The sequence below is a fragment of the Pseudopipra pipra genome, chromosome 1 (assembly GCF_036250125.1).
Source record: "Pseudopipra pipra isolate bDixPip1 chromosome 1, bDixPip1.hap1, whole genome shotgun sequence".
In the NCBI taxonomy this organism is placed as follows: Eukaryota; Metazoa; Chordata; class Aves; order Passeriformes; family Pipridae; genus Pseudopipra; species Pseudopipra pipra.
In genome coordinates, this window is record NC_087549.1 from 43,084,808 (window position 1) to 43,097,238 (window position 12,431).

Genomic DNA, 12,431 nt, shown 5'->3' on the forward strand with positions numbered 1-12,431 from the left:
TGAGAGATGCAGCAGCTGAGCCTCCTGCAGAGGCCTCACCTACCTGTCCTGGAAACTGGCTTCACACAGGAACTTCAGAATGGCAAGACTTTGTTCTTGTCTTTACCAAAATGTAACCATTCCATTTCTCTACCAGCAGTCTCTACCAACAAAGCAGTAAATGGCAATGCAGCCTGGTCTGACACATGACTAAGACTGCTGTCCCTCTCAGTTATGTTTCTGTCAAAATCTAATTACACAAATAACTGACATTGTTTCTCATCAGGATGATACGACTGCAGTGATTTAATGTCAGTAATCAGATGTTATGTACTATGCTTTACATCAGGTTTTTAAATTATTAAGTCCATTATCAGTCGCTCTCCATTCATTCCTCAAAACCAACAGGTTAGATGTTATGGTAGATGATTTGTATGTACAAATTTGGGTACAAATTTACTATGACTTGCTGAGGTTGGCTCAAAACCATGAGGGAACAGGTCAGAATATATAGAATAAAATTTAGAGGATGAAAATGGTAAATATAAGGCTAGGCACCCACAAAGAGATCTGGTGAGGAACTGGTGGACCTCACTGAAGCTAAATAAATCACAGACATGGCATCCAAAATGCCATGCCTGACAAACCAGCCTACCACAAAGAATTACCCTAAACCATGTCCATTCTTTGCTCACCTCTTGAACAACCATATCAAATAAGTCACTTGTGGTAGGCAGGGCCAGATTTTCTTCTCCCCATCAAACTAGACCGAGTGGTAGTGTACTCCTGTCCTCGATCACAGATGGGCAAGGACTGCTCTACACACATGCCCCCAACAGCTTGCTTTCACAGTCACAGCGTAAATACTCCTCCAGAAGCCTGCTTTCTGGAAGTGCTTCTTCAGGAATGGAATTCCCCTTCAAAATGCTTTTGTTTTGAGTAAATGGTTTTCATTTTCCTCACTAAAAACTAGTGCTTTTTTCCCCCCAGTGGCACATTCCAGTGGGCTACAGAGTAGAGAAGCAGATCCAGAACAACGGAGAGAGTCTCTTTGTTCCACTGGGCAGGCCAAATTACTCCCATTTTCAACAGGAGCTACACAAAGAAGTGAATTTCATAAGACTGCAGAGAACCATTGCATTCCCTCTCCCAAATGAAGTTGCTTGTTGCTTTCTACAAACTAGAGTAAATGAAGACTTTCACCTAACCTGGGAAATATTCTGCCATAGCAGTACTGGAAACTGAACTGAGCAAAATAAACCTCCTGAGCATAGTTTTGCCAGAAACACTGTACAGTTTTCTGCTCAGCACTGCATTTTCTAGGGTCATTTACCACAGTGCCCACCACCTTGCTGCTACAGGGCTGCAAAGTCTAGAGTTCTGCTGCACTTGGAGAAGGGAGCCAGCGTTTCCCCTTCCTGGTGTGGCCCGCTGCAATGCCACTATCTCAAGTGCCAGGATAGCCATTGTGTTTAGTAGAGGGTGCTCCATAACCACTCCCGCAGAAACAATGAAGTATGTTCAAGACACCCTACAGTCTGAATGCGATAAGGGAAAAGTCATATACAAGACTCAAATAATGCAGACATCAGGCAGATTTAAAGACAATGCCTGACATATGTAAAAATAAAAATGAACTTCTTTCACTAGGTCAACAAGCAAATTATTATCATCATCATCATCATCTTCTTTATTTATGTACTATTACCATTTTTTGCTTTCAAGGAAGGTGAAGCTACAAATTATGTATCAGCTCAAAAATGAATACCTTGAAAACATCTGTACCCCCACTGAGCCCTGCACTGCCTAGAGCACAAGTTCCCAAATCAATCTGCACTGCCATTCTCAACTAAGCAATTATTTGCAATACTTAGCAATAGCTTGCTAACATCACTAGAGAGAACAGCAGCGACTGCCAGAATCCACCAACTTTGGGAGGACATACCCTGTGTTCATACGCATTCCCTTTAGGCTAGTGCTCATGAAGAGCTGCTTCAGCTCGTAGCCAGGAGGGAACAGAGAGAGCATTTGGCCGACCAACATCCCTTTCCTGGGTCCCCCAAAGGTGCCAAACCTGCACTAACCGTGCGGGGTTGCTCTGTAGCATGTTGACATACAACCCGATGAGCACATGTTCATCAGCCAGCCTGTCTGCAACATCGAGGCTGTACTGTAACCTGGAGCAGGGCCGCGGGAGAGAGGGTGCGATCCGGACAGACGGAGAGATAAACAGAGAAAGCAGGAGCAAGTGAGATTGTGAAGTGGGAACCTAGGAACGAACACCTAAGTGTGTTTAGAGGAGAAAAAACCCCCAAAAAACAACACACCACATGCAGAAATGAATTATTTTGTTATTATTGTAATTTGTGTATTTAGTATTTAGTGACATAGGATAGTAGCATTTGATTACAGAGCCAGCCTCAAAAATCAGCGAGATGCCAGATTGGGCCAGGGATTGGAGCTGTACAGTACTATTTATCGTAAACTACAGCAAATTGTGAGGTCAGCATTATTTATTTTAATATACTATGTATTACATATAAACATTATATTGATATGTAACACACATGATTGACATACTGAATTCACAAGCTAGATTTGCTTGGAAGTGTCTCATCAAGACCTCACACATCCAGGTGTACATAAATATATTTAAACATGCTCTACTTAGCTCACTGGATTAATTCGTTATCACAATTTTTTCAGGAAAGATGTTTATAGAATACATTAAAAATGGGAGGGATAGGGGAAAAGGTTTTGGTTTAGCTTTGTTAGTGCAAGCTACAAACATACTCTCTCTTTAACTTACCCTTTGCCTTTCAAGAAAGCTGGAGCAGCCCTAGCCAGCAGTTTGCTCTGCTCTACTTCAGTATTCTTGGAAGGAGAGCTAGTTAATAAGACAGGAAAACTAAGAAGAGGGTCAACAGTGATGTCTGAAATTCATTACAGAACAGAGTTTGGAGAAACTCATTCAAGTGCCCTGGACTGAATAAAAAAAATCAATAGAAGCTTTAAAGAATTTTAGAAAACTTTAGGAAATGCAAAATCACCAATTACAAATTTTCCCTCCTGCTCTCCAAAAGCTATAAAGCTCTCACTACCAAAAAGACAAACAAAATGTCCTTCTCTCACAAATGGAGAGATGAAGACTTGTGTAGTTTCCAGATGGAGTTCGAGAAAAACACCATCTCAAATACCACTTTCAAGCTGGGAAAGCTTCACCATAACAGTTCAATTGCTTTTCTCCACATTTACCATAAGATAGTTTCAATAATATATGGAAATGCATTTATCTAGATGCAGTGATGGGATACAGCAGTTTAATTTTCAGAAGTACTCTTCTTCTGTTGATTTAAAATAATATATAGTTTATCAAACATATATTTTTTCCTAATTATAATATTTAATGAATTGCAGTAACGGCATCTTTCCCAATGCTTAAATATCCACATTAATAAGATAAAACTGGCTAAAAATGGGAGAGATTGAAATGTTAATTTGTCTTTCATGCTGCAGCATTTTTTGTTTGAAAAGCAACAAAGCAAAACAAAATTATATTTTACTTTCTTCTTTTTAAAAATTATTCACCTTTATTTTTTGGTTTGGCACCTCATGGGTGCATGAGCATGCTCGTGCACCTGTGCATCCAGAGGTGTGGGTCTGTGTGTTTACAGACCACAGATGATGTTGCACAAATGTGATGCATGATAAATCTGAGCAGATGTGTCTCTAAAGTTCTGAAGATCAAAACCTTTAATATTAGGACAAAGAATTAATTCAGTGAGACGAGATGTATGCCATTCCCTTCCTTTTAGGAAGGCAAGGTTGGCAGTGGGGGTTTGAAAAGGACGGGACCAAAGTGTGTCCTAAGAACTCAAGCCTATTGATTTATAATAAATCTGGAAGATACCTGAATGAAATGCTGTACTGCACAGCAAGGAAAAATGCTTGCTTCACACTTCTCTGCCCATCAGCATGCTACTTATGTGTGTTGTGCTTCCACTGAGGCAATATTCATGCAGATAAACATGCTCCATGCCATTAGAGGCATATGTTTTCCACACGTTTTCTTCCCAGTCAGAGAAGGAAAATGCATTCAAGAGGTGTGCCATTTCAGCCAAAAATGCACCTTTTGGTTGTTAAAATAAATATGTTGCCACAATGGGAGACCAAAGACTCCAGAGTAGATTTTGTGTCTTGCTCTCTAACAGTGTGGTGTGATGCCCCCTCTAAGTTCTCCTCTCCTATGCTCCAGAAACAGAAGTTAGGGTGGAGAGACAGGCAAGCAAACATTACTCATTGAGCAAGTGATACTATGTCCATCAATGTCCTTTTCTTTCTTAGCTGATTAAGCAAACTTTTATCTTCCAACCTCTTCTCAGGAGTTATGTTTTCTATGCTTTCCTGATGTTTGGGTATCTCTTCTGTCATGCATATCTGTCCTGTGCTTTTGCCCTACACTGGGTGCAAACCTCCAGGCAGATGTCTCCTCCTCCAGGGAATGAGTTTTAATGGCTTTTCACATGATGTTCCAGGGTCAAATGCAATCTAACAATTGTATTGCTGACTTCAATTAGTTTGTGGTTCACTGCAACTGCTAAGTCCTCTGTTAAAATACTTCTGTCCATCCAATTGTGCTCCATCTTTTATTTGATTATTTGCTTCCTTGCTACAGCACTTGTCATTCATAATTACTGAATTTCCTCTAATTGATTTTAGATCATTTGGAAATCAATTACTACCATTGCAACTGAGCTCATTTTTTTCATTTAGAAACTGCTCTCCAAGCGCTTCTTCCCAGAACTATTTCAACCTTTGTACCATCTACAAATTGCATACACTCACTCTAATACTCCCATTAGGTCACTACATGAAATAGTTCATAATGTCTGATTTAGGATAGCCTTCAAGAATCCCAGCTGGTATGTCCTCCTAGAATGACAGCAAACTTCTGAAAATGTGATTACTGATTTTCAGTGTTGGTCTTATACTAATTTCCCCATGTCCATATTTTCTTTGGGTACTTCAGTGTCATCTGGAACTATGTCAAAAGTTCTCTTAAGGTCAACCTGTATCATTGCTGCTGCTTCTTTTTTACCCACTGAACCAGTTATTCTGTCAATGAAATTAGTTAGGTTTGACATAAATTTGTTCTTGACAGATCCATGGTGGTTGTTTCTCATTGGTTTATTATCCTCTGGGTGCTTACCAATTCTTTCATAATTTCAGCATCTTTGGCTACCAGGGTTAGGCTGTCTCTTGTACAATCCCTTAAACTTTTTCCCTGTTTCCACCTTCAACCCTCCTTCACAGGGAAGAGCTGACATTTGTCCCTCTTGTTTTTCCACATCTTCCTACATCCTCCACATATTCTCAAAATACAATTAATACTTCAGAGATTGTTTTGGCCACAGCGAGTTTCCAATTGGAATATATATTTTAAAGATATATTCCTGCTAAAATGGAACATTTTGTAAGATGCCAAAAAATGTTTCTCCATCAAAATTAAGAGACAAAACTTCCAACAACGAGAATATGTCTGTAAAGATGTAGGGCTAATAATACTGGTGTAAATGTTAAAGCCTCATTAGTCTACTAAACAATGAAACATAAACCTTTCCTTTAGCCAGGTAAAATATTGCCTATGAAATAAGGATGCTCATCTTTTTCTAAAAACAACATGCAAAGGCAACATGCAGTTCATGTCTACCACACTCCTCAGAGATAGAAACATGGAGAACAGCAGCAATCAGTATGTTTTGCTCCAGAGACAGTTGTCCAGAAATTTAGCCTTAATCTCTTGCTATTTCCATTTCCTTTAGTTTTTACATGGAGTTCCAAAAAGGCACTAGCCATTCTGATTCAGCATTAAATAAGACTCAATTTCTCCTTGGCTGGGGGTATCAGAGTGCATTCTTTCTATCTACCACAGAATTGCCAAGTCATTTCAAGTTCAGCAGAACGTGCTGCATCACGCCATTTATTTCAGTTTATTACTCCTTTGGAAGAACTAAATGTATTGTCTGTGAAGGGGGACCTGAGAAAAATGCAAGAAAAATCATTCTGTTTCATCTTATCCCACCTAAGATCAATAATTCAATGGCTTAAAGAAAACATTTATTAAGAAAGAGCAGGAGATTGTACCCATTACTATGGCAGCTATACACTTTAGGGCGGCACTGACAGACTGCAGCTGGGGAACAAAAGTATTCAAATAAGGAAGAAAGCATTAATTCAGAATATAGGGTTATTCCTCTTGACTGGACAAAAGTTTCTATAATGCTCAGTTTGCTTGGTTTTGACATAATATATCCAATTCCCAAGGGTTTGCAAGGGCATTACCTAACTTGGCAGCAACATTCCCTTGTTCTGCTGCCCTCTAGGCAATTGGAAATCAGAAAAATAAATGGCAGAAAACCCCCTGATTATTAGCTACAGTAAAACAAGTACAGGCCTTGTGCTTTTAATCATGTTAGTTGTCATCACAGCAAATGACCATGATTTGGTATTTGGGAGAAGAGTACAGACTTTTTTTGTTTCTTCTTTTCTAACATAAGTGCTCTAAAGTTGTTCTTGAGCTGTACAGAGCATACTGTTGATACCAACTTCCACACTGTACATATTTAGAAGAAAGTGCTTGTAATTGTTAAGCCAACCTCCTCATTAAAGCTCTCTTACAGACTTGGTGGCTCAAACTAAGCAAATAAGCACAGAAATTTTAAGTGGACTTTGATTCTAAAGTGTCTTGAAGGAACGAAGAAGCATTTTATGGAAAGCCTGAATCCAACTTCCTTTGAACTTTGGAATAATTTTTACCCCATGAATCCAGAAATTAAGATGATATTGTACTGAACTTATGGGATGCTATCCATTTCCAGCAGCAGAATAAACTGGTGTGCTGAATTTAGCATTCGCTACTACAAGGAAAAACTGGGAATGGCTATGTTCTTATATGAACATGATATAAATAAAATAAATGAAATAAATACCATGGGAATGGTATGAATGACATTCACTGCCAATTCTCCTTTGAATAAACATTCTAATTACATAAAAACTCTATTTAAAGCTATCTGAAACCTCTGGACTAGATTGCAATGCAAATTAAAGTAACCATAAGTTATCTGCAGTGAAAACACAGCCAGCAGAGCTTTTAACATTGATTACATCCAGCTAGAAATTTTACCCTGAGTTTATATAATTTTTATTATAATATGAATGATGGAGTATTTAATATAAAATAAGCACAACTGCAAACAGAGCTGTCAAAGTTTGTTTTTCTGATGTACAAGAGGATGAGCTTCCACTAACGAGGCCTGATTTTCCCAGGGCAATAATAACAGTAAAACCTAAAAGAATGAATGAAGATACTGTTATTAATCTAAAACAGATTGAAGACCTTGGCATTTAGCAGAGAAGTACCTTGGTCTCTATAATTCTTACTGAATTATAGCTAATGCTCATGGATTAATAAAAAAAAAAGAAAAAAAAAGAAAGTATATTGCACTCCACAGTAAAAAAACACAGGGAAACTGTTCTTATCCAATTGCATATTTCTTTTATGCAGAAAGAAATAGGATCTTCCTTTAGGTCACTGAGATGCCAGGGAATACTGGAAAAAGGGTGCAGCAACCAGAGGCATGGGTCCAAATCCAATGCTCACTGCGTAAATGGGAAGTTTTCATTAGCTTCAGCAAGACTTAGATCTGCCTTTCCTGTAGTCATTTTGAAAAGCAAAGCAAAGCGATCTGGGGAGGGTTATTGGCAAGCAGCAGTAACTGCAGAATAGTAACCACCAGCAGTGAAAGCTGTGGAAGAGGAGGCTGGCTGTGAGACCTGGAGTCATTTTCAGGCTTTTGTGCAAGCCTCTTTCATTCCTTGGTCAAGAATACAACAGGCAAGTCATACACTGATGATGAAACCATAAAGATGTAGTTTTTTCAGTTTTCAAAAGCAACGTTTCCAGCTTCCACTAGACACATTAATATTAATCCTACGTGAAAGGGTAAAATGAAAGACTTGTGCTGCGCAGAAGCAAGAGAAGTTGGCAAAGCCCACAGCCAGCAGGAAGTCTATTCAAAAGACTAATTAGAGCCACAGAAACCCTCTAGCCCATCCTTAAAGAATATCTTGAGTAGTTTAGCAGAATCACTAATGATTTAGTGCATGAGCTACAGAACTACTGCGATTAGTAGGTTAGTGCTCTCATACTGACCGTGAATTGTTGTGAAGCTGATTTACATACAGCTTTATAAGAGAATGCTCATCAGCCACAGGACTGGCTGCATTTATACCCCCAAGTAACCTGAATGATTCAAACAATGAAACCTTGTTAATAACTCAATAAGTATACACAGAGAGCAGGGTGTTCAGAGTGGGTTTGTAACAATAAATACCATTTATTTAGAAAGAATATTGACTTGACTATTTGTAGGGTGCTTTTTCTTTCCAATAAAAACATGCAAATTAAATTTATAAGAGGTGAAAATAAAAATGCTGAGCATAAGCTGTCAAACACCTAAAATCCTGCTAGGTCAATGAAACAAAAGTTACAAAAATTTTAATATACAAGCAATGTAATTATTTTACATATCAAGGTACAGCTAACTCTAAAAGAGCTAGAATGACTGTTGCACCATAGAAACTCTTAACTGTATAAGGATATCACACTATCCACCTATATGGGAAGTCTGGATACCTATGATTGAGGGGGTTGGTTATTATCTCCTGCCTTCAGGGGATTCTCATCAAGAAGTTTTTCCTAGCAGAAAAGGAATTCTAATAGCTCAGGAAGCATGTACATCTAATCCTGATAGTAAAAGACAGTCATTTACTGAAGACAAGAGTAAAATAATCAGATATTTTTTACATGTAGAGAAAAACAAGCAGCACAGTAGAAAGTGCTATGATTATTACTGCAGGTAACTGCAGGTTGAACAAGCACAGGGACTTCTTGGGGATAAACAGAAGCAATGACTACACTCTTAAAGAGCACTGCTCTTAATGACCTCTCCTGGAAAGGCCACAAATACATTATCCTGCCTTGCACATAAAACCTCATATATGATAACAACAGAAATTACTTTGCATTTGCAGTCTCATTGTACAGGCAGTAGATCCTGGCCTTGGAGGCTGCTTTGGGACTGGCTTTCAAAAAGGATCTCAGTCACACCCAGCAGCTACTTGCATTAAGTTAACGTTGAGAGTTTACAGGTCCTGGCAAAAAAATTCGTAAATTGAAGTAGTAGTAAACCATCTTTACTTTGACTTTGCAGTGTACACTGCAGGTTTGGTTTTGGTCTTGATGTTACAATATGCAGCTATGCATACCCAGGGATTGTGTTTAGTCATTTGGGAATGCTGAAGCACTGACACATACAGCAGGAATCGAGCAATAAAATGCAAATAATAAGAAGACATATTGCTCATCTTCCCCAATGCAGCAGGAAGTTATTTTTCTGCCACCTTGTGCATTGGTAGGCTTACATACGGGTCAGACGGCTAGCAAACGCTACATACATATTTTGGCTGTAGGAGCCAAAATACTGAGTCAAAATGTACACAGACAGCTGCAATCACCTACTCTTTGGGATCAATGTTTCTGATGATTCTTCCCTGATTTGTTTACTGAAGGGTCGGTCTCCATATTCCAAGACTACTCCTTCTCTCTTGTAGCCTCTAATGAATATCAGAATGGTTTAACAGGAGTAAGGATGTCTTGCTATAACTTGTAAGTACGAACACATTTTCTCCTTGTTCATACCCTATCTTGCAGTATAATGCAGGCATTCCCAGTAGGCAATGGCATGTCCCAGTTCCTATTCCCATAGTGTTGCTACAAAATGGCTTCTTACCAATAGCCTGTTTTCAGTCCTTGTAGCAGGATGTCTAGGTTGCATGTGAGCACATTTTAGTGCATCATAATGGTTCAAATGAGGGTGATCTGTGGTGAGGAGCTTGGGATGCCTTAACTCCAGCTCTCCATCCAAATGTCTGGGTATCAGTCCAAAATAACCAGGGCATTTCTCTGCTCATGTCTCTTAATTTTACTTTGTGAGTGGTTTTTTGGTTTTGTTTTGTTTTTCCTGTGAGGGAGCTGAAAATCAAAACCTCCACTACTATAATATAATTGTTTAACATAAATAAGGATAAGAACTCACCTTCTGTTTGCAAAGGGACTTCCCGAGGGAACAGAATGGGAGAAGAGTGTGTCGTTCATGCTGGTTACAGGTCGGGGAGGCCTAGGAGGCAAAATATCCAGTTGCATTAATTTTGCACCAAAAACCCCTCCATCAGCAACAGTATTAATGGAGAACAGAATGAGTTTCTTGTTTAAAGTAACATTACTACTGGCATCTTCTGCTTTACGTAGCAATAGTTCCAAATTATAGATGCTATGTTTTTAAGCAGAAGTTAATAAAAACACACTGATACTTAGGCCTGGAGGGAAATAATACTTTTATGCTTTCGTGTGTTCTGAGGTGAGTTTTAACCAACTTGCTTGACTTTTTTCCCCCTCCCTTGGCAGAATAACCACTATGCCACTGTTCCTTTCCAAAGACAGGGTGCAGTCACTGCTTTCCACCAGCCAGGATGAGCACTGGTGGTCAGTTTACTGTGGCAGCATGGAGGTCTGCAGGGGGTAAGTGCCAATAAATGACACGTCTTTTCATGAGGCTATCCCTGGTGCTAAGCTCCATGCTACCACATCCACCTAGTGGCCACAGTATACCCACAGCCCTCAGTGTCCCATAAAATACATGTAGAACTAAACTGATCCAACAGCAAAGCTTTTTAGCTGGTATATCAAATCCCCAAGCCAAAATGTAGAATAAGTATCTAGTTTAGGAGGACCCATTAATAATGATGGTTTTATTATTACATTCTTTATTTCTCGATTTTATAAAATGAAATGAGAAGGAATATTTCCTCTGCTTTCTTTTATTGTCTACTCTTAAAAAATAATCTGTGCATAATTTTTCCTTCTCTATCCATTATGGAGAAAGTTCCCCTTCCAAATAGACTTCTTATGCAACACTGGGCAAAAGATCTAGATGCTCTGGAGCAACTACAAAATATGTTATTAAAATCATAGGGTTTTCAATCAGATATGAGCAGAACCTGAAGCCACATGTAATTCACACTTCAAATAGCCTAGATTTCAAGTTGGCTAATATCCCCTTTAAGCTCTATGAAAGATCTATCTTGCTTTCTGAATTCTGCAGATATGCAAATCAAAATATAGTAGCTATCTGCAAAATATTCACTGAGCTCCAATTGTGCGAGACAACCAATCATCCAAAGTATTTGTAAGAAAGCCAGTACTGCACAGAAGTGAACTATTACTATATATCTTGTTTTGTAACTTGTTAGAAAACAAGCATAAATATGGCATTTGATGAATCTAAATGAATTTCGCAGCATAATAATGCCACATTGATTTTAAAACATTTAAAACTGTGACTAAGAAGAGTTAGGATTTGCCACGTTATTTATTTATATGAAAGTATAGTTTTAGCCTAACACTGCATCTGCAGAACCACATGAAAACCTCCAGCTCTGGTCAGTCACAAATTTCAGAAGCAGCCCTTTGTCCTGCATGTACTTATGGAGAAGTGTTTAATATTATTTTTTATGTACTCCATCAGAGCTAGGAACAGCTCGGTTGAGGCCATGATCAGAGACAATCCCCTGGAAAGCCGATTATAGGATGAATCTTGAAATATAGAGCTTTGGAAATATACTTTGGGAGATTATTAAGAACTTAATTTTATTTAATGGGAAAACAACTAGTATTTTGTTGCCTGGGAATTGTAAACTGGTAATTGATGAAGGTGAAATAGTTCACACCAACTGCATGCGACTACTACATTTTCCCTCTTCCCAATTCAGTTACTGAACAGTGAACACATTCAAAAACTAATTGGACATAAGCTGGTGTTTCTGAAAGATGGGTCCAACTCTGCAGAGTGGCTGTGGAGTCCTAAATAGCACAGGAGAAGGGAGAAGAGGCTGATTCTCCACACTGCCCCAGAGAGGGAGGCAGGAGGAGTGTTCCCTTGGCAGAGCTTGGACTCTGCTTTGCCTTGCACCCAGTGCACCTCTGCTGACTGAGTAGGAGTGGGCAGGGGGCACCCATAGACTTCAGCAGATCACCACAAACACAATTCAGGTTAATGCCTTCTCTAAGCTTTAACTCAGAATAGGGGTGGGTCAGAAAGTTTCTAACCTCCAAAAGAGCCCTTCCCTTTCAATGTCTCTATTCAAGGATAACTATATATTTGACCCCGGACTCTGATAAAAGTTAAGGACTGGTAATATTGAGATTATTGCATTTTTTTCCAAGCTTTTTCTCCAATAAGTGTACTAAAGAAGAAAAATACTCACCAAGTATCTCTTTTGCAGCCAGAATAAAATGGAAAAGAGATCATTAATTAAATTGCCAGTTTAAT

General features: G+C 38.9%; 1 protein-coding gene across 42 annotated transcripts in view; it reads right to left on the bottom strand.

The window, feature by feature from the left end:
• Positions 1 to 12,431, bottom strand: part of DTNA (dystrobrevin alpha) — a 226,237-nt gene that overhangs the window by 36,171 nt on the left and 177,635 nt on the right. For 15 of the 42 annotated variants that reach the window (XM_064653912.1, XM_064653808.1, XM_064653786.1 and 12 more), the window contains 4 exons: positions 10,140 to 10,239; positions 8,195 to 8,284; positions 2,789 to 2,866; positions 2,064 to 2,156 (listed from right to left, as the gene is read on the bottom strand). In XM_064653912.1, the coding sequence (XP_064509982.1) occupies positions 2,064 to 2,156; positions 2,789 to 2,866; positions 8,195 to 8,284; positions 10,140 to 10,239 (361 nt within the window). Of the gene's footprint in view, positions 1 to 2,063; positions 2,157 to 2,788; positions 2,867 to 7,159; positions 7,329 to 8,194; positions 8,285 to 10,139; positions 10,240 to 12,431 lie in introns of those variants that run through there. The other 27 variants (XM_064653975.1, XM_064653935.1, XM_064653964.1 and 24 more) reach the window with 12 other exon arrangements.